The sequence below is a fragment of the Coregonus lavaretus genome, assembly GCF_964263955.1.
Source record: "Coregonus lavaretus genome assembly, chromosome: 1".
NCBI lineage: Eukaryota > Metazoa > Chordata > Actinopteri > Salmoniformes > Salmonidae > Coregonus > Coregonus lavaretus.
In genome coordinates, this window is record NC_139988.1 from 34,514,447 (window position 1) to 34,537,153 (window position 22,707).

The 22,707-nt window shown below is 43.9% G+C and overlaps 1 protein-coding gene across 5 annotated transcripts in view; it reads left to right on the forward strand.

The window, feature by feature from the left end:
* Positions 1–22,707, forward strand: part of LOC311132200 (echinoderm microtubule-associated protein-like 6) — a gene marked incomplete at both ends in the record, with an annotated part of 93,791 nt that overhangs the window by 69,841 nt on the left and 1,243 nt on the right. The window contains 20 exons of one of the 5 annotated variants that reach the window (XM_084165423.1): positions 4,744–4,885; positions 5,051–5,203; positions 5,771–5,902; positions 6,008–6,096; positions 6,261–6,437; positions 6,586–6,790; positions 7,003–7,151; positions 12,641–12,721; positions 12,887–13,016; positions 13,133–13,231; positions 13,586–13,606; positions 13,889–14,062; positions 14,239–14,447; positions 14,622–14,779; positions 15,125–15,239; positions 15,932–16,120; positions 16,349–16,521; positions 17,183–17,345; positions 19,306–19,409; positions 20,219–20,372. In XM_084165423.1, the coding sequence (XP_084021549.1) occupies positions 4,744–4,885; positions 5,051–5,203; positions 5,771–5,902; positions 6,008–6,096; positions 6,261–6,437; positions 6,586–6,790; positions 7,003–7,151; positions 12,641–12,721; positions 12,887–13,016; positions 13,133–13,231; positions 13,586–13,606; positions 13,889–14,062; positions 14,239–14,447; positions 14,622–14,779; positions 15,125–15,239; positions 15,932–16,120; positions 16,349–16,521; positions 17,183–17,345; positions 19,306–19,409; positions 20,219–20,372 (2,817 nt within the window). Of the gene's footprint in view, positions 1–4,743; positions 4,886–5,050; positions 5,204–5,770; positions 5,903–6,007; positions 6,097–6,260; positions 6,438–6,585; positions 6,791–7,002; positions 7,152–12,640; positions 12,722–12,886; positions 13,017–13,132; positions 13,259–13,585; positions 13,607–13,861; positions 14,063–14,238; positions 14,448–14,621; positions 14,780–15,124; positions 15,240–15,931; positions 16,121–16,348; positions 16,522–17,182; positions 17,346–19,305; positions 19,410–20,218; positions 20,373–22,707 lie in introns of all 5 variants that reach the window. The other 4 variants (XM_084165425.1, XM_084165424.1, XM_084165422.1 and 1 more) reach the window with 4 other exon arrangements.

The window sequence follows — 22,707 nt, forward strand, 5'->3', positions numbered from 1 at the left end:
AGCTGAAATACCTAGGGTCATGTATTTTTCCAATTCTACTTGGTTTTCCCAGTTTGGTTTAGAGGAGACATTTTTACAGCAGCATCCTGCAGTGAAACAGCCTCAAGTGTTGTCTGTTCTCCACCTACTCAGGCTTCTGGATTTGTTGGCTTCTTCCTTACTTCCTCTATTCTCCACTCAGGGACTGCAGTCGGAAATAAATCTTTGCATATCTGAGGCAGGCTTCAACAGTTTGCCGCTTGGCTGGCTCCGAAAAGCTCTGTGTTCCCTCTGGATTATCCAGCCCAGTTGATGAATAGTTCATAGCTTATTATCTCAATACCTTCTTCTATATTACTGTCAAGCCTGTCATGGTTTTCCTCGCCTGTGTGCACAAGGCTTGTGTATGGCCTCTGTATTAGTGATGTGCAGTTTGCGAACCATTCATTTTACTGACTCGAGAGTCATGATTCGTTTTTTCGGAGTTACTCGTTCATTTTAGTCATTCGTTTGACCTGCTGGCCGCAATTAATTCTACAGCAGGGTTAAAACGCGTTCCTCTGGCTCAACGTCTCCGGAGACCTGCTCCGACCAACAACAAAAGAATGGCTGCAATGGATAGCTGCTGTTTTACTGGCTCCTGACCTGCTATTTTATGTGTTTTTTTGCACTGATCTTAACTTTCTTTGTGCATAATGTTTCTGCTATTGTTTCCTATGACTGAACGAATAGAGCTTCTGGACATCAGAGCAGCGATCACTAACCTCGATTTTGATTTATATTTCTACTTCAACGAGTCAGCGGCGCAGGACATACTGCTCACCAGGACCAGGCCCTAATCCCAGAGACTCGGAAAAGGAAAAGACGGTGTAAGAGAGGCGAATAAATAATCTGCCTCTACCTTCCGTTCTATTGGCGAACGCACAACGACTGGAGAATAAACTGGACGAGCTCCGTTCAAGACTATCCTATCAACGGGACCTGAAGAAATGTAATATCCTATGTTTCGTGGCTGAACAAGGACATGGATAATATACATCTAGCTGGTTTTTCTATGCATCGTCAAGACTGTATGGCAGCGTCAGGTAAGGTTAGGGGGGGAGGGGGGAGTCTGTTAACGACAGCTGGTGCACAATCTATAATATTAAGGACATCTCAAGGTTCTGCTCGCCTGAGTTAGAATACCTCATGATAAGCTGTAGACTATACTATTTACCAAGATAGTTTTCATCTATATTTTTCGTAGCTGTCTATTTACCACCGCAAACTGATGCTGCCACTAAGACCGCACTCAACGAGCTGTATAGGGCCATAAGCAAACAAGAAGATGCTCATCCAGAGGCGGCACTCTTAGTGGCTGGTGATTTTAATGCAGGGAAAGTGAAACGCATGCAAAGATCTCCTTCACCCTCCATTTGGAAAATCTGACCATAACTCTATCCTCCTGATTTCTGCTTACAAGCTCAAACAGGAAAGTACCAGTGACGAACTCAATACAGAAGTGGTCCAAAGAAGCGGATACTAAGCTACAGGACTGTTTCGCTATCACAGACTGGAATATATTCCTGGGTTCATCCAATGGCATTGAGGACTATGCCACATCAGTCACCGGCTTCATTAATAAGTGCATAGACGTCGCCCCACAGTGACTGTAAGTACTGTACATATCCCAACCAGAAGCCATGGATTACAGGCAACATCCGCACTGAGCTAAAGGCTAGAGCTGCCACTTTCAAGGAGCGGGACACTAATCTGGATGCTTATAAGAAATCCCGCTATGACCTCCGACGAGCCATCAAACAGGCAAAGCGTCAATACAGGACTAAGATCGAATCCTACTAAACCGGCTCTGACGCTCGTCGGATGTGGCAGGGCTTGCAAACTATCACAGATTACAAAGGGATACCTAGCCGCGAGCTGCCAAGTGACACAAGCCTACCAGACGAGCTAAATGCCTTCTATGCTCGCTTTTCAGGCAAGCAACACTGAACCATGCATGAGAGAACCAGCTGTTCCGGACGACTGTGTGATCACACTCTCCGTAGCCGATGTGAGTAAGACCTTTAAACAGGTTAACATTCACAAGGCCGCAGGGCAAGACGGATTACCAGGACACATACACAATGCATGCACTGACCAGCTGGCAAGTGTCTTCACTGACATTTTCAACCTCTCCCTGACCCCGTCTGTAATACCCACATGTTTCAAGCAGACTACCATAGTCCCTGTGCCCAAAAACGAGAAGGTAACCGGTCTAAATGACTATCGCCCCGTAGCACTCACATCTGTAGCCATGAAATGCTTTGAAAGGCTGGTCATAGCTCACATCAACACCATCATCCCAGACACCCTGGACCCACTCCAATTCTGGAGAAGAGGAACACCTATGTGAGAATGTTGTTCATTGACAACAGTTCAGCGTTCAACACCATAGTGCCGTCCAAGCTCATCACTAAGCTAAGGACCCTGGGACTGAACACCTCCCTCTGCAACTTGGTCCTGGACTTCCTGACAGGCCGCCCCCAGTTGGTGAGGGTAGGCAACAACACATCCGCCACGCTGACCCTTAACACGGGGGCCCCTCAGGGGAGCGTGCTTAGTCCCCTCCTGTACTCCCTGTTCACCCATGACTGCATGGCCACGCAAAATTCCAACACCATCATTTAAGTTTGCTGACGACATGACGGTGGTACGCCTGATCACCGATGACAATGAGACAGCCTATAGGGAGGAGGTCAGAGACCTGGCATTGAGGTGCCAGGACAACAACCTCTCCCTCAACGTCAGAAAGACAAAGGAGCTGATTGTGGACTACAGGAAATAGAGGGCCGAGCACGCCCCCATTCACATCGCGGGGCTGTAGTGGAGTGGGTCGAGAACTTCAAGTTCTTCTGTGTCCACATCACTATGACCTGTCATGGTCCACACACACCAACACAGTTGTGAAGAGGGCACGTCAACGCCTCATGGGCCCTCAGATCCTCAAAAAGTTATACAGCTGCACCATTGAGAGCATCTTGACTGGTTGCATCGCCGCTTGGTATGGCAACTGCTTGGGATCCAACCACAAGGCGCTACAGAGGATAGTGCGTACGGCCCAGTAGATCACTGGAGCCAAACTCCCTGCCATCCAGGACCTCTATACCAGGCGGTGTCAGAGGAAGCCCCTAAAAGACTCCAGCCATCAAAGTCACAGACTGTTCTCTCTGCTACCGCACAGCAAGTGGTACCGATGCACCAAGTCTGGAAGCAACAGAAATACAGAACAGCTTCTACCCCCAAACCAGAAGACTGCTAAATAGTTAGTTAAATACTTAACCATATAACTAACTGGACTATCTGCATTGACTAACTTTTTGCACAAACCTTTTTGACTCATCACATACGCTGCTGCTACTGTTTACTATCTGTCACTTTATTCCTAGTTATATGTACATATCTACCTCAATTACCTCGTACCCCTGCACATCAACTCTGTACTGGTATCCTGTGTATATAGCCAAGTTATCATTACTCATTGCGTATTTATTATTACGTGTTTTACTTTTCTATTTTTTCTCTATTTTCTCTCTCTGCATTGTTGTGATGGGCCCGTAAGTAAGCATTTCTCTGTTAGTCTACACCTGTTGTTTACGAAGCATGTGACAAAGAATATTTGATTTGATTTGAACTGTCTGCAGGCAGCGTAGAGAAGAAAAATACATTTAGAGTTTAGAGTTTAGAACTGTTAATTGATCACATGGTGCAATAATGAATGCAATCAATTGATTATTAAATGTTATGATGGACACAGCTTTGTAGATGCAAAACATACACACAGCCTCTGCTCAACAAACTCGAACTCAATAACAAATCATTTGGGGGGCTGCCTGGGTGCTGCAGTTCGCAAACGACATTCTGCTTATCACCCTCACGGCAGTCAAGCAATGCATTCCGCCAAGATCTCGTTCACAATCTAGTCCAGTTGCGGCCACATCTAGACTTTGTTTCAGATGTATCAAGAAATAATCGTATTTGTATGCCTAGCAATCAACAAATGTATATTGTTTAAAGCACACTTTTACAAGTCTCAGTCACAAATGACAGCTTGTAGAATCATGACTCTTTTGAGTTTTAAGTTCATCGTTCGCCGGTAGGGGGTCCTGCATGCTCTGGGCATTACTGACTCAAATGAATGAAATTAGTCTAAATATTTGTTATTTTGACTGAACGAGTCGAAAAGATCTGATTCAGTAAAAAGAGCCGAACTTCACATCCCTGCTCTGTAGTGCTGGATTGTAGATGACAGTTACAGTAGTTTGTATGATGTTGTGTGTGTGTGTGTGTGTGGATGTGTGCGTGAATGATTCCTTGCGTGCATGTGTGTTTCTGACTGTCAGTGTATCTCTGTGGTAGTTCCCTCCTATGGCCCAACCCTTACAGCTCAGAGTCAGAGCCTCCCAGACTCCCTAGCGGCAGGTACCTGTGCTCTGTTGCCATGGTGAACAGAGCTGATAGGGATGGGTTATGAAGGATCAGTATGGACGTGTTGTTGGGTAAAATGACTGCAGCTATCTGAGATGCGATCGATTGGGCTTTTGTTTTGTCTCAAAAGTACTGTCTCTCACTCAAACTCCACGTCAATATGAGCACAATGTATTGTCCTGAGAAAAATGGCGAGTGATTTTGTGACTGACCGGTGTGTAAAATGGATAAGGTGTAGGTCAAGGCATATAAACTGTGATTGACTGACAGCTGTGTGTCCGTCTGTTGCTATGGTTACAGGGTCACATGGACGGCGAGGTGTGGGGTCTTGCTGCTCACCCCCTGCTCCCCATATGTGCCACAGTGAGTGACGACAAAACCCTGCGGATATGGGAGCTCTCCACCAACCACCGCATGGTGGCCGTTCGCAAACTTAAAAAAGGTACTGCTGAATGTTATTATCTTCATCAACTAATGAGTCATTAACTCCCACGATCATCAACAAACATAAGGCACTCCAGTGTCACCTTCTGTTTCTGTGTCTGTCAGTCTGTCTGTATCTCCATTTTGGAAGTGTATAAGTGTGTGTGCGTTGTGTGTGTATCAGGTGGAAGATGCTGTGCCTTCTCCCCTGATGGGAAAGCCTTAGCGGTGGGCCTCAATGATGGTAGTTTCCTGGTGGTGAACTCTGACACCCTGGAGGACCTGGTGTCCTTCCATCACAGGAAGGAGTCCATCTCTGACGTCAGATTTTCACAAGGTAACCTTTGACCTTTGACAACTGACTGGATCTCTTATCATTGAAATGTCCAATCATTGTTGTTTGTATTTCATAACTCTTCTAATATGCATAGTTATTTTATTAGTAAGATTAATTTGAGTTATACTTTTCCTAATAAATGAAGTGAGGTTTCACAGAATAGCATTTTCGACCACATGGCTGAGGTGGTCTAAGGCACTGCATCGCAGTGCTATCTGTGCCACTAGAGATCCTGGTTCGAATCCAGGCTCTGTCGTAGCCGGCCGCGACTGGGAGATCCATGGGGCGGCGCACAATTGGCCCAGCGTCGTCCAGGGTAGGGGAGGGAATGGCCGGCAGGGATGTAGCTCAGTTGGTAGAGCATGGCGTTTGCAACGCCAGGGTTGTGGGTTCGATTCCCACGGGGGGCTAGTATGAAAATAAAACAATAAAAACAAACAAAAACACAATTTATAATGTATGCACTCACTAACTGTAAGTCGCTCTGGATAAGAGCGTCTGCTAAATGACTAAAATGTAAATGTAAATGTAATGTGTTAATTATTGGTTCTATGGTTTCCTCCTCAGATGCTGGTAAATACCTCGCTGTGGCCTCTCATGATAACTTTGTGGATATCTACAATGTGCTGTCCAGCAAGAGGGTGGGAATCTGCAAAGGAGCTTCCAGCTATATCACTCATATAGACTGGGACTCTCGTGGTGAGTTTATGGTGTAATTGGAAGCGGAGCCTGGATTCCCATTAGTAGTCTGTAGATACAAGTTCTATTTTGTCTTTTGGTTGAGAGAAAATATTTTTTTTGTAGGTAAATTGCTGCAAGTAAATTCAGGTGACAAAGAGCAATTATTCTTCGAAGCCCCAAGAGGGAAGAGACAAACCATACGAAATTCTGAGGTAAGAGACCCAACTGAGATTGCAATTTTCTTGTAATATTTCTCAGCTAGCCATCAAATATAAATGGACACTCCATAAAGCATGAGGCAGTGTTTAACACACTGTGTGTGTGTGTGTGTGTGTGTGTGTGTGTGTGTGTGTGTGTTCATGTTTCCGCCTGTCAGATAGAGAAGATGGAGTGGGCTACCTGGACGTGTGTCCTGGGTCCCACCTGTGAGGGGATCTGGCCCACCCACAGTGACATCACAGACGTCAATGCCGCCTCGCTCACCAAAGACAAGAAGCTGCTCGCCACCGGAGATGACTTTGGCTTCCTCAAGCTCTTCAGCTATCCAGCCAGGGTGAGACACAGGCACTAGATGTTCAGTTCAATTTTACTCTCTTGAACAGAAATGGAATTGACCCCAATGCTGGTACATGACTCTGTTGTTGATTCAAGTTGACTGTTGTCTCTTGGTTTTTCCTTGGCTCTGTCTGCTCCCTCCTCAGGGTCAGTATGCCCGCTTCAAGAAGTACATGGGTCACAGTGCCCATGTAACCAATGTGCGATGGGGACAAGATGATGCCACGCTACTGACGCTCGGCGGAGCTGACACAGCACTGATGATCTGGGCCCTGGAGAGAACCGGAGAGGGTCACAGGGAGAACCCTGTGGACAGCGAGGAGTCAGACGATGACATCGAGGAGGACGGAGGTAAAGGCCAGCCTTTAGACTACTGATCCATACAGTACAGTAGAGTAGTACACAGTAGTACTCTATAAACATTCTTACAATTCTCTCACAATCTTCTCTCAGAACTCTCATACAACATTCTCAACAAACACATACAAAGCTATCCTGATCAAATCCTACTTTTCACAAACTGCTCTAATTGGCTGAGTCTATTCCTGTGGGCGTGTCTGTAGGGTATGACAGTGATGTGGCGAGGGAGAAGAGCATTGACTACACCACTAAGATCTATGCTGTCAGCATCCGGGACATGTGTGGCATCAAACCCCACCAGCAACTGAAGGAGGTGTCGGCAGAGGAAAGGTACACACCCATGCCAGCTTCTGTTTTTGGACTGGTTGTTGTCACTCAAAGTGATAGAGCTTAAACATTAGAGAGTGTCTTGGCTCCTGACCGTTGTGTTGAGTGTGTAGATTTAAAACAATTAAAAAAGTCTGAAGCAGTGGCAATTAAAAAAAAACTGGCAAGTTGTATCTGTTGTGTTAGGCCTCAAAAGACTGTATTAACGTCTTGATCCTAATCAGGCTGCCATCAGCAGCCAACACCATGATTATCTCTAATTATAAACTGGGTTGTTCGAGCCCTGAAAGCTGATTGGCTGATAGCTGTGGTATATCAGACCGTATACAATGGGTATGATGAAACGTGTTTTTACTGCTCTAATTACATTGGTAACCAGTTTATAATAGCAATAAGGCACCTCTGGGGTTTATGGTATATGGTCAATATACCACAGCTAAGGGCTGTGTCCAGGCACTCTGCGTTGCGTCGTATATATTGGCCATATACCACACCTCCTCGGGCCTTATTGCTTAAAGGAATGCTTATAGAGCCCTCTGGTGTCAGAAACTGAAACTGCACCTGTCTTTTTTGTCACTTGATACATCTTTAGTTACCTCCTACCTATCAATACACATCTGTTGTTTGAGGATAATTGACATCTACTGTATTTATCCTTTTGTAAAGCCTCATAGGTGGTCATTGTAGGGTTGACATGGATATAGAGTTTGGTCTTGCTTTTTATGATACAGAGTGAGTTGACTTTTTAGTGCTTAGCTGACAACATTTACAGAGTAAGGGAAGGCTGCTGGGGTGTTTTTTCATGTTAGGCTATTTCAAATGGAGTATGAGGCCTGATTTAATCATTTGATATACATTATAGACTACTCTTTACCTAGCTGTACTACTTGCCCAAAAAATTCATTACAAAAAGAGACATTATTCTATGCTCATATAAAGATCTTTATCACCATTTCCATGTTATGTCTTTCTGCACTGTATGAGTGTATGTGTGTCCTCTTTCTCCAATACTCTCTCTATATTAGTCAGCTCTGTTGCTATGATACGATGGTTTGTCCTGGGTTGTGGGTGTAGCCCGTTGATATTGTTTGCTGTGTGCATGTTTTATGTGTGGTCCATCTATCTGTGGATTGTTGGATGTACGTGTTTGGGAAGTAATCTATGTGGTGTTACAGTATGAGATTGCATGTGCTTGTATTTGTGGCTTGTGGAGGAATCTTGTTAAGTATTGCAAAATGTTATGTGCATGTATAGCAGGTGTGCTCTCTGGCGCTTCTGTGCGATATCTGTTGCTATGAAACTGATATGTGGTGTATACTTATACAGTATCATTGGTATGATCTCAGTTGCTTTGAGACTGTGTAGAGTATATATACTGTGTGTGTGTGTGTGGTATGTACAATAAGTAGAAGTATTGTTGTGAAAAATCCAATGCAGTATACACTTTGCATGATTTACAATTAAATTGTATCATTATTTTAATTTGTGTCCACCTCATTTAGTAATTTGCATGTTTGCACAGTACTAACCCCATTAAGCAGTACTGTAGCTAGATATCCTCTCTATAGCCACCAATAAACAGTGACTGCATATAATGATATGCAGTTACTACAAACCCTGATATTATAGCTAACAGGGTCAATCGTTGCTACACCATTAGAGTTGAGTGTTCAGTATTGCGCTCCTAGTCCTTGATGAATGTAGTAACAGACTGTATACTCTGGGGTTAGTCAGCTCCATGGTACCATGCTGATTTGTACCCTCAACCATACCATCTCTGATCCCCATGACTCTGGGGCCCACTTCTGTCTGCAGAAACACCTAATATCTCTATTGTGTTTTAACTTGCATTCCTTTGGAGGCAGGGCATTGTCAAGTAAGTATGACCTAATGCAAACATTCTGCGCTAGCTATGGGATGTGGATGTGGGTGGCATTTCCATACATTAAGCCCTGTTTATACCTGGTGCTATCAAGTGTCCTTTGTCCTGATCTTGTCCACATTCTGATTGTGCCCACATTTTTAGACTGGTGTAGACGATTAAAAGACGCATTGTGATCTGATTGCAATCAGACAAGAGCAGGACGAAGGAAGCAGGTTAGAAGCAGGTTTATAAACAGGGCTTTAGATGTGCAGGACAAGGATAGTAGTAGAGTGGGCAGAAGATAGAATATCTAATATTCAATAGAGTATGGTGTTGTTATTTTAATCCAGGGATTTCAACAGAATGGGGGAAGAAATCTGTGTTTATTATTCCTTTTTAACCTACGTACCTATAATTTTATCCAAATGTGTTTATTTATTCATTTATGTCCTATAATGGTACTACAGGAGGCAGGTCTGAAAAATGTATTTTCTAGTCATCTATTTATTTGGACTATGGGCATAATCTCCCATTTCCTATGCGTCTTAATATCACTCAGCATGCTCAAACTGCTCAAATTCTGAGCAACATGAAGTTATGGGAATTGCATGAGTAACACATTTTATTTTCGGATTCTCATTTTTGTGTCATTTGTATCACAATAATGTATTTTGTTATTTGGGTGCAGAGAGCACTCAGAGTACAGTAATGATCTACCAAGTGATGCTGGAGGAGACCTTTCTTTCTTTCTGTTTCTGTCTCTCCCCCTCTCTTTTCCTCACTCCCTCTTGTGGTGCCCCAGACATCGCAGGACCTTGTTTTCCCATAACCCCTTGGGTGATGAGATAGAGGCACTGACACATTTCTCTCTCCCTGTGCCCCTCCTCCTCCCACCCTCTCATAGGAGCTCTATTGTACAGTTTGCACAGGGACCCCAGGGTATGACTCCCTCCCCTTATTGCTCTTTAGACTGGGACACTCTCATTCCACACCTCTCCTCTGAGCAGTCTCTCTCTCTTTCTGGCATGCTGACAGTATGCTAACAGTCAGAGCATGGTTTGCAGCAGGCAGGAATGATGGGCTAATAGCTCTCCAGGTTGCTTGTTGCATGAGCCTTATAGCTATACTGTAGTATAGTGAGTCCCCTCGGACTCCGACCTGTGTCCTCTAAACCTCTCACTTGGTTCTGTCCACTGCTCTCAAGGGGATCCAGGTAAAGTGAGCTACTTGTGTCTATCACACTGTGTGTACACTGTGGCTCCAGGTCCAAGTGTGTCTCTGTTTCTCTGTGATGCTCTGTTGTTCTGTATGTTTGTCCTGCATGGTGACAGTCGGCTCATCTCGTTCCCATCTGATCAGAACTGCATCTTTGCATCCAGACTTCAGAGTTTCACACCCTGTCACCATCCATGGGGGCGGATCATCTTTTCATCTGCTTTTTCCTGTTCAGAGACATGGACTTAGACAACGTCCCAGACTCCCAGTTCATGTCACTGTAGGATCATACAATCCTCAGCATGAAAAATGTTGCTATCAGTCCGCAGGAGTTAGTTACTACACTTGTACAGATATTCAATCTGTGGTGTTGTGTGGCAACACTACACTCTGATATGCTGATTGAACTCATTTCAGAGCACGTAGACACCGTCACCAACAATATTGTTAAAACATATGGGGAAGAGGGAGTCTGATTGCAGAATGAAACAGGAGAAAGTAAATGATGGAAATATTAGCTCCCTGCCATGCAAGATCATCCAGACAATGCTTATAAAGTGCTGTTCAGACAAACAGAGAAGAACGGTAGTGTCTGTCAGCTGTAAGGAGTGTAAACTACGTATGTATGTATGTGATCACAGCTATCACCTTTGGGCTATAGTGCTTTACCAGTGACCTGGAACCTTGTCTTGCGCAACCGTATGACACGGTTGTAGTTATACAAGGCAATTGCGTGACGAGACCCCTGGTGGCATGTCTTGTGGGGTATGCATGGGTGTCTGAGCTGTGTGCTAGTCATTTGAACAGACAGCTCGGTGGTTTAAACATGTCAATACCTCTTGGCAGCAGCTAATGGGGATCCTTAATAAATAAATAAATGCACATGGTGGTAGTGCTGTATAACTAATCCTTCTGCTTCGTCATTGCACTGTTCAATATCCTGTGGGGTTTTAACCTCAAGGTCTACTTTAATATGTGTTTCTCTGTTAACTTGTAGACTCTCTCTGTCTGTGTGTGTGTGCGCACGGGAGCATGTACAGATTTCCATGAACCTTTGACAGCCTAGGTTTATGAGCAATAACTTATATTCTTCCTCTAATGGCCCTGTGTTTTTGTGTCAGCTATCAATAGTATTGATATAAGTCAGATGTTTAACAAGATCAGTCTGTTAAACCCTGAGTGTGACCATGGACCTCAGGTCTAAGCAAGGCCACATCACTGTGGTAACCAACACCATCTAGGAAATCTAATTTTACAACACATCCAGTGGAATTCCACTCACCTTAAAGGCCCAGTGCAGTCATTTTAGTGTAGGAGCTGTTTGAATAGACCGCCTGAATTTTTAGCCTGTTGTTTTGGCCTGCCAGGTGACATCACCAGTTGGTAAATTAGTTCATAGACCAATAAGAAAGAGTTCCAAACCTCTCTGCCAGTAACAGCTAGTTTTCCCCTCCCCGCTCAGACCACTCCCAGACAGTCCTAGCAAAATTCTTACTTGAGAAATTGGTCTTTGCTAAGAAGCGATTTTTGTTTCTTTTATAATTATTTTATTGAAAACAATCACAGTAAGGTACTTAATTGTTACCCAGAAATGATTTGATATTGAGATAGAAATGGCTGCATTGGACCTTTTTAGTAGTTTTATTTAATTTTATAGTGATAGATTTTGATGAGGGGGGAGACCGAGAGAGGTAAATACAGGGAAAGCCTCACTGAGAGGCAGATGTGCAGATGTGCTGCAGGCGGCAGTGTAGAGCTCCTAGACTGAGTGAGTGGAATTTCATTCTGTGGCTCATTGCCATACATGTTAAATGTAACCTCAGCCAACTGGTGTAATGTGTCATTATTGGTGTAATCCTTATGTGAAAGTTGACGCTTGTTGACGTTGTGAATGTGATGTGTCACCTTGATCGTATGTGTGTGTGCGCAGTGGCTGGCCAAAATTCATAAATGTGGAAAATGTAATGGGACAATTTCATTTGATGTATGCAATTTATTCCATTATATGTAGCACTGAATTGTGTAGTATCTATAGACGTACAGTGTCATAAGGCACACTGAATGTTTGTGTATTTATAAACAGTAAGGCCTATTATGAGAATGAACAAGCAATGATATACTGTAGAAAGGCTTGACAATGTTTCTATTCAGAGTGATATGACTGATTGCAGCTGTTTCTCAAGTTGCAGTTTACTCCATAGGTCTATTCTTTCTCACGCGCTCTCTTTTATATTTCTTCCTCTCTTTGTTTCTAGCTACCTCATGTCAGACTAGACAGACTCTTTATAACTTGGCCTAATCTACCCTTTATGTGGCATTGCTGTGTCCTATAATTAAATTATTCTGAGAAAACATGACTTTGGTTTTTTGAAGTTCTGTGTTAAACTGTCCAATATATCAGCTGTGTGAGGCAGTAGTACCTATTTACTCTCTGCAGGCCTCCTGTTAGCCGAGCTGCTCCCCAACCAGAGAAGCTGCAGAAGAACAACATCACCAAAAAGAAGAAGCTTGTTGAGGTTTGTCTCACAGTGGTGTTAAAGTCAACTGAATAACTCTGATGATGTCATACTCAACCCTATTTTACATGTTCATGTTACATTTTCACTGTTTGTTATGAACCAGTGTTGGTTCAGTTTGGTGCGCTGCGGGATGTGATTGGTCAGTGATGTGTGTACTTTCAGGACCTGGTGCTGGACCACGTGTTTGGGTTCAGGGGCTTTGATTGTCGCAACAACCTTCACTACCTCAACGACGGCGCCGACATTGTCTTCCACACAGCAGCCACGGCCATGGTGCACAGCCTTACCACCGGTACAGCTACATGTTCACACTTTTGGATACCATACTCAACATTAACTTCAGGGCTTGTGATATATAGGAATGTACATGATAAGATTAACTCTGTGTTTAATGCTATTTCTCCTCAGGGACTCAGAGTTTCTACTTGGAACATACAGATGACATTCTCTGTTTGACCGTCAATCAACATCCAAAATACAAAAATGTAATCGCTACAGGACAGATTGGTATGTACTTTACTGCAGTGAATGAACGTGTTTAATTTTATTGTGATTGTGATTGTGTTTATATGTATTTTGCATGTACTTGTATGTACTTATTCATAGCATTCGTGCATGGGCTGAGTGTGTGCATATGAGACAAAGGGCTAGATATTGAATGCTTTATCATCTTTGCATTTTTCTGGGCCATTTTTGGTGACCGGTTCAGTCTGCATTGCCACATTTTCATTTTGATTGGTGCTAGAATTAGTTGTATTGGTGCTTTATATCATAATGTCCTCAGCAGCATCTGAAAAGGCACTCACTTTAGATTTCATTTGTTATTTTGCTGCCTCATTTCCCATCGCTCACACACCACAGGTGAAGTGACAGACCTACCAGGTAAAACGCCTTCCAGATTGCCCCTTGTACTGATGTGTTCTACAGTTTTACCCTATAGGTTTACCCTCTTCTTGCTGTTCTCCTGCAGTTTTCCCAGTGGCCTGTCCTGTGTTTTCTATCCTTAGCTTGTCCAGTAATTATCCCTCTGTATTGTTCCATATTGATTCAACCTATACTCTGCCGAGACATTCTATCTACTACAGCCAATTATTTGCCCTTTATTGCTCCATGCTGTATCCCTGTATACTTGATCAGAGTATGATGTTTTTCTCTGTACTGCAGGCACCACCCCATCCATCCACGTGTGGGACGCCATGAGTAAACAGACACTGTCCATCCTGCGCTGCTCTCACACTAAGGGGGTTGGCTACGTCAACTTCAGCGCCACAGGCAAGCTGCTGCTCTCTGTGGGGGTGGAGCCTGAACACACCATCACTGTGTGGCGCTGGCAGGAAGGTGAGACATTCTGACCCTGGTAATATACACTGAGATGGTGGTAGGCTACAGGTTAGATTGGTCCGTAATAAGTGCATTTGTGTGATAGCTAATCATAACAATGTTGTTAGATATCACTCAGTAACTGTAAATAGCAGGTCTTAGAATTGTGCTTGTGTGTGTGTTCCCCTGTCCAGGTGCTAAAGTGACCAGTAAAGGAGGCCATCCAGACAGGATCTTCGTAGTGGAGTTCCGGCCAGACTCTGACTCTCAGTTTGTGTCTGTTGGGATCAAACACATCAAGTTCTGGATGCTGGCTGGAGGCTCTCTCATGTATAAGAAGGGAGTGGTGGGCTCAGTGGAGGACGGCAGGATGCAGACCATGCTGTCTGTGGCCTTCGGTGCTGTGAGTATTGACAGAATTTTTGACTAAACTCTTTCATCTACCCTAATGGATTGGATTTACCCTAGACTAATTGGCTAATGTAATCAACCATGTTTTCTGTGATTCATTTGAGGTCAATTAAAAAGTAGATTTTAAGTTTCGTGATCCTGACCTGTGTGGTTTCTCTTCCTCCAGAATAACCTAACATTCACAGGTGCCATAAACGGGGATGTGTACGTGTGGAGAGATCACTTCCTGCTTCGTGTCGTGGCTAAAGCCCACACCGGGCCAGTGTTCACTATGTACACCACACTGAGAGACGGCCTCATCGTCACAGGGGGCAAGGAAAGGCCGTGAGTAGCGCACTGCTGCACGACCACTGATGATCCACTCAATGATCCTCTTATAGCACTCATCTCCCTGAGACTAACACCATTCGTTATCAAACCAAAATAACAACACACAATAGCCCCAAAATCACATCTGGAATTCCACTGGCTAACACTCTATATCCTCTTGTGTCCATGATGATGATGATGATACATTCAGTGGCGTGTCCAGAACATTTTGAATGGGGTGGCCAAGGTGGGGCACAGACCCAGTTTAAGGTTTAGGGATTGAATGGGAATCAATTGTGTGTCCCCACAAGGTTAGTAAAACAAGACTGTGTGTGTGTGTACGTGTACGTGTGTGTACAGTACAAAGGAGGGCGGTGCAGTGAAACTATGGGACCAGGAGATGAAACGTTGCCGAGCGTTCCAGCTAGAGACGGGACAGACCGTTGAGTGTGTGAGATCTGTCTGTCGAGGCAAGGTGAGTTCAGCATAGCCAGCACACACCCCAGTGGGAGAAGACTATAAGCAAGCCTACAGCTAATCTTAAACCTGAAAATAACTCCCTGGAAGTTCCCTTAATAAATATACTGTACAGTAGCTAACTATATTATTTTTAAAAACAGAATTTTATTGTATTTTCATTTCATATCATATAAACCATTTTAGGTACCTTCTCTGCTGCAGCTACACATATCTTCTCATTGGATAGACTGATGATTAGACATTAGATTACACTTGGTTTTGTGTCAGAATTTTTTGGCCTTTATAACTGCACAATCTATTTGGTGCTCTTTCATACACTCTTGCTCCTTGTTTATTTTCACTGCACTGCAACAGAACATACATTTTGTTACAGAGTTGGGATATTCAAGGTCAGAGAAGGTAATGATGCAGCGAATAAAATCACTTTTCAATCCAAAATAGATAGCTGAGTCATTTGTTTGGAAATGGATTTGTTGGCATTCTTCCCATAGTGTAGCAACCTTCAGTAGCTCATAGCCTACCCAGCAGCTTTAGCCACCTTTACAGTAGTAGTATGGGAGATGTGACATGTTGTTTGAACCAGTCTTTCACGTGAAGTTTTTAAGTTCATAGCTCTTATTTTACGTCTTTAGCTTCAACTAGGGTTTTGGTCAAAAACAGTAACCTTCTTGTGTGCCTGTCTACCAGGGTAAGATATTGGTAGGCACAAAGGATGGTGAAATCATTGAGGTGGGGGAGAAGAACGCTGCGTCCAACATCCTGATCAACGGTCACATGCAGGGCGAGATCTGGGGCCTGGCCACCCACCCCTCTAAAGACCTGTTCATCTCTGCCAGCGACGACGGAACCATCCGCATATGGGACCTGGCCGACAAGGTACAGCACAGAGAAATACTATGGTCTGCTGAGTGAAGTTGCATTTGCATTTACATTGAATGTCTTTCATCATTTATTGCAGAAACAACTTTTTTGAATCTCAAATTACAGTTTATTTGTGTTCTTGGTTTCCTTTGCACCTGTATTTAGTTAGCCTTTGAATGGCCACATACCATCCTATGTCTCATGTTTTGTTGTCTACAACCCTGCTGTCTGTTTCCCTGATAGAAACTGCTGAACAAAGTGAGCCTGGGCCACCCAGCCAAGTGTGCCAGCTACAGTCCTGATGGGGAGATGGTGTCTGTGGGCATGAAGAATGGGGAGTTCATCATCCTCCTCACCAACTCACTAAAGATGTGGGGCAAGAAACGAGACCGCAGTGCTGCCATACAGGACATCAGGCAAGAACTGAGGAGACATAGGAGCTACCTGGAGCTAGGCTCTTGCACTTTGCCTTGACTCATGTCTATTTCCTGGCTCAACCCTAACCCTCAACCAGATACCTAACCCTAGCTTCATGTCCACATCCCGGTTCAACCCTAACCCTCAACGGCAAACCTACTGTAACCCTAACCCTAGTTTCATGTCGACATCCTATTTCCATCCTAACCCTAGCTTAATGTCCACATCCATGTTCAAACCTAGCCTCAACCACAACCCTGACCACGCTTAACCCTAACCTCAACCACAACATTAATTAACCCTATCTTCATGTCCACATCCCAGTTCAACCTTAACCCTAGCATCAGCCACAACCCTGATTTGGCATAACCCTAAACTTAATCTTGGCATAACTCGAACCATAGCCTTATGTTTAACCCTGGCTCAACCCAAATATGACCCCCCCCCCCCCCCCCCCGAATTCCCAATTTAACCCTTGGTTACAACCAAGAAAAAAACTAAGCAAAATGAAAGGGATGTTTCAAACTCTGATTTCACTAAAAAGGGGAAGTAAACTCATTTGAAATTACATTGGTTCAGTGACCTTTGAACTCTGAGGATGTCTGTGTGGTCCAATGTCATATATATATATATATTATGTCTATTGTGTGACCCTCTCAGGTTCAGTCCAGACAAACACCTCCTGGCAGTGGGCTCAGTGGAGAGTACGGTTGACCTGTACGACCTTACCTTGGGCCCCTCGCTCAACCGTGTGGGCTACTGTAAGGACATCTCCAGCTTTGTTATCCAGATGGACTTCTCTGCAGACAGCATGTTCATTGAGGTATGCCACACTGACCGTGATGGTTTAAAAACAGGCTGAATATGAGAATTCATTCTAGAGCTGTTGTTGTTAAATAAACGATAAACACTACATATTTCCTAAAACCACACAAAATAGATAGTGGAATGAGGTAAATGTTATTTTGCTGTCAAGGTCATTATGTTTGAATGGTAAAAAACAACAATATTTTATTAGATTATTGTGGAAACCTTTTTGGGCACCAATTGAGCTAAATCTACAACCCTATTGTAGATCTGTGCTTGTGTTTTTAATACAGCACTCTTAACCATTTGATCATGTTGCACAGTGCGTTCTCACCATGATGGACACGCATATATCCATTTCAAAGCATGCTGAGAGTGTAAAAACCTATATTTAGACACACACATGTATGGCAGGAAGGTCATAATCATTTATAGCCAAGTCCCCTTCTAGTTAAAGGTGCTACACATAGGATTCTTTAGAATTTTTAGATTGTAATTTTTGAAAATATCCATTATATATCTGCCGCAAATAGTGGAATGATAGTGTTTTCACAGTATTACTTACCCGCTAGTGTTGAGATTGGCTGTGATATTCACCTATTGACTTCTCCTGCCAGAGCAGCATCTGTTGTCAAACGGAAAGCTGTTCTGACTTTGTGGCTTTGTTATCTAATGAAATCGCTCATTTCCTGGTTGCAAAAATTCTACTGTTTTCTCACATGAATAGTGTAGGGAATCATTGTACCATCTAAATCGCTGTGAAATATATTTTTAATAACAGAATATCGTTTTTACAGCTGTTTGAAGCTGATGGACCAAAACGGCTGTTTGAGGCTGGTGGACCAAAACCGGAAATAACTTTTGTTTTGGTTCACCAGCTTCTAATAGCTGTAAAAACGATATTTTTTGTTATTGAAAATATATTTCACAGCGATTTAGATTGTACGATGATTCCCTAAACTATTCAGTGCTTGTTTTCTCATACAAACTGAAATTGAGCGAACAGTGTAGAATTTTAGCAACCAGGAATTGACAAGAGCTATTTCCACTAGATAACACAGCCACAAAGTCAGAATCGCTTTCCCACTTTAACACTAGATGCCGCTCCGGCGGGATAAATCAATGTGCGAATATCACAGCCAATCACAACACTGGCGAGTAAGTAATACTGTGAAACACTATCATTCAACTATTAGCAGCAGATATATTATGGACATTTTTTTTTTTAAAGACAAAAACCTGTGAGTAGCACCTCTAACAGTAGTCTGGAGCTGCTCTAGAGTAACCTCACAGGCTTCAGTATGCTACAAAGTAACCCTATCTGAGGTATTTCTATAGACTCAGACCCATTCCTTGCTGTTATGGAGACCCTTGCACCTTTTCAGAAATGTTGATGTGACTGGCACATGGTCAGAAACAGGGTAAGATGGTGACTTGGCCTTCTAAATTTAACCTGACCTCAGCGTACAATTACAAATGTGTCTGTGGCTTGAAGGGACAGAGGGAGGACACAGAAGGGGAGGGACCAGTATAGTTGGCCAAGGTCCTTCCAGTGCATTTGAAGTTATATAATGGACTAAGCTCATTACGATTTGATTGGTTTTCGACAATGTGGCAGTGTCCCTGAACGATTTTATTCACAGTAAACCCTGCATATATCGGCTCAATCGTAATTTGCCTTTAAAAGCCGCATTGTCGACAAACCACGTCTGATTGAATCACAGCCTAAATCCATGTTTTGGTTGATCTAAAGCATGAAATAGTAATGAGGCTTCTATGTCTTGAACAAATTTGTATATGGAAAATTGTCATTTCATTTTTTTCATTCCTAGCTGTGCAGACTGAGCTGTGCAGACAGTGCTGGTAGATAGATGACTGATGGATTTTAGACAGTTATAATATGATGACCTCTGATAGAGGTTGTGTGCATACGCATGACTGTGTGTTCTGACGTGTCACTGGCTGTGTGTCTACAGGTGTCCTCAGGAAACTATAAGCGCCAGGTGCATGAGATGCCTTCTGGGAAAATTGTGACAGAACAGACTGTGATTGACAGGATCACCTGGGCCACCTGGACCAGGTAGAATGATTAGTTGTAGTCACTGGAATTCAATCAAACCCACATTCTCTCTAAAATCAAAACTGAGATCAATATTTAGTAAAGAATGCAAGCACTGCACGGTAACACTATTGAGATATTGCGTCAACAACGGGAGCTACACATAACAGCTCACTCTGGTAAGGACATTGCAAAATGGCAATGCAAGCCAAAGCAATACAAATACATTGCTGGTTCAATTTGTTTGAGCTTTAGGCTAGTTGAAGCCATCTTGGCACGTTTGTGTACAGATGTTTAGTGGGCATACCCAGACATGTTGTTTTGTAGTTGTGTTTGGGTGTCTGTTATTGATCAATGGAATAATAGAGGTCAATCAATACTTCCTGCAGCACAGCTGTCACTGTCCACTTCTCATGAATAGACCCCAAACTCCCTCTAACATCAGTCTTCCCAAGGTTAATGGGTTAAAAACACAGATTCTGCATATAGGCAGTAGCATACTTATTAGGCAGCCTGGACTCAGAGCCATACGAAACATACTTATTTCTGAGCACTTCCAAGACGTATAATATCTACTAATGGGTTAGTTACTTTAGACAGAAACAAAAGTAGGGAGGTTGGTCAGAGAGGATGGGTGGGAGTAATCCGTGACCGTCTAGCAATCCAAAGGTTATGCGTTCGAGTCGCGTCGGGGACAACTGTAGCATTTTAGCTAACCCTTCCCCTAACCCTTATTCTAAACTTAACCCAATTCACCTAACATGCTACGTAATTCTAACATTTTATGGAAATTATCCTAACCTTTGCTCCACTCCCTCATTTCTACTCAGTATCCTGGGAGATGAGGTGCTGGGTATCTGGCCACGGAATGCTGATAAGGCTGACGTCAACTGTGCCTGTGTCTCCCACGCCGGACTCAATGTGGTCACCGGGGACGACTTTGGGCTGGTCAAGCTCTTTGACTTCCCCTGCACTGAGAAATTTGTGAGTGCTTCACTTCCTCTCAACAATATCACTGTGATATACACTGCTCAAAAAAATTAAGGGAACACTAAAATAACACATCCTAGATCTGAATGAATGAAATAATCTTATTAAATACTTTTTTCTTTACATAGTTGAATGTGCTGACAACAAAATCACACAAAAAGTATCAATGGAAATCAAATGTATCAACCCATGGAGGTCTGGATTTGGAGTCACCCTCAAAATTAAAGTGGAAAACCACACTACAGGCTGATCCAACTTTGATGTAATGTCCTTAAAACAAGTCAAAATGAGGCTCAGTAGTGTGTGTGGCCTCCACGTGCCTGTATGACCTCCCTACAACGCCTGGGCATGCTCCTGATGAGGTGGCGGATGGTCTCCTGAGGGATCTCCTCCCAGACCTGGACTAAAGCATCCGCCAACTCCTGGACAGTCTGTGGTGCAACGTGGCGTTGGTGGATGGAGCGAGACATGATGTCCCAGATGTGCTCAATTGGATTCAGGTCTGGGGAACGGGCGGGCCAGTCTATAGCATCAATGCCTTCCTCTTGCAGGAACTTCTGACACACTCCAGCCACATGAGGTCTAGCATTGTCTTGCATTAGGAGGAACCCAGGGCCAACCGCATCAGCATATGGTCTCACAAGGGGTCTGAGGATCTCATCTCGGTACCTAATGGCAGTCAGGCTACCTCTGGCGAGCACATGGAGGGCTGTGCGGCCCCCCCAAAGAAATGCCACCCCACACCATGACTGACCCACCGCCAAACCGGTCATGCTGGAGGATGTTGCAGGCAGCAGAACGTTCTCCACAGCGTCTCCAGACTCTGTCACGTCTGTCACGTGCTCAGTGTGAACCTGCTTTCATCTGTGAAGAGCACAGGGCGCCAGTGGCGAATTTGCCAATCTTGGTGTTCTCTGGCAAATGCCAAACGTCCTGCACGGTGTTGGGCTGTAAGCACAACCCCCACCTGTGGACGTCGGGCCCTCATACCACCCTCATGGAGTCTGTTTCTGACCGTTTGAGCAGACACATGCACATTTGTGGCCTGCTGGAGGTCATTTTGCAGGGCTCTGGCAGTGCTCCTCCTGCTCCTCCTTGCACAAAGGCGGAGGTAGCGGTCCTGCTGCTGGGTTGTTGCCCTCCTACGGCCTCCTCCACGTCTCCTGATGTACTGGCCTGTCTCCTGGTAGCGCCTCCATGCTCTGGACACTACGCTGACAGACACAGCAAACCTTCTTGCCACAGCTCGCATTGATGTGCCATCCTGGATGAGCTGCACTACCTGAGCCACTTGTGTGGGTTGTAGACTCCGTCTCATGCTACCACTAGACTGAAAGCACCGCCAGCATTCAAAAGTGACCAAAACATCAGCCAGGAAGCATAGGAACTGAGAAGTGGTCTTTGGTCACCACCTGCAAAACCAGTCCTTTATTGGGGGTGTCTTGCTAATTGCCTATAATTTCCACCTGTTGTCTATTCCATTTGCACAACAGCATGTGAAATTTATTGTCAATCAGTGTTGCTTCCTAAGTGGACAGTTTGATTTCACAGAAGTGTGATTGACTTGGAGTTACATTGTGTTGTTTAAGTGTTCCCTTAATTTTTTTGAGCAGTGTATTTTAAAGATACAGTGGGGAAAAAAAGTATTTAGTCAGCCACCAATTGTGCAAGTTCTCCCACTTAAAAAGACGAGAGAGGCCTGTAATTTTCATCATAGGTACACGTCAACTATGACAGACAAAATGAGAAGAAAAAAAATCCAGAAAATCACATTGTAGGATTTCTAATGAATTTATTTGCAAATTATGGTGGAAAATAAGTATTTGGTCAATAACAAAAGTTTCTCAATACTTTGTTATATACCCTTTGTTGGCAATGACACAGGTCAAAGGTTTTCTGTAAGTCTTCACAAGGTTTTCACACACTGTTGCTGGTATTTTGGCCCATTCCTCCATGCAGATCTCCTCTAGAGCAGTGATGTTTTGGGGCTGTCGCTGGGCAACACGGACTTTCAACTCCCTCCAAAGATTTTCTATGGGGTTGAGATCTGGAGACTGGCTAGGCCACTCCAGGACCTTGAAATGCTTCTTATGAAGCCACTCTTTGTTGCTCGGGCGGTGTGTTTGGGATCATTGTCATGCTGAAAGACCCAGCCACGTTTCATCTTCAATGCCCTTGCTGATGGAAGGAGGTTTTCACTCAAATCTCACGATACATGGCCCCATTCGTCCTGGTCCCTTTGCAGAAAAACAGCCCCAAAGCATGATGTTTCCACCCCCATGCTTCACAGTAGGTATGGTGTTCTTTGGATGCAACTCACCATTCTTTG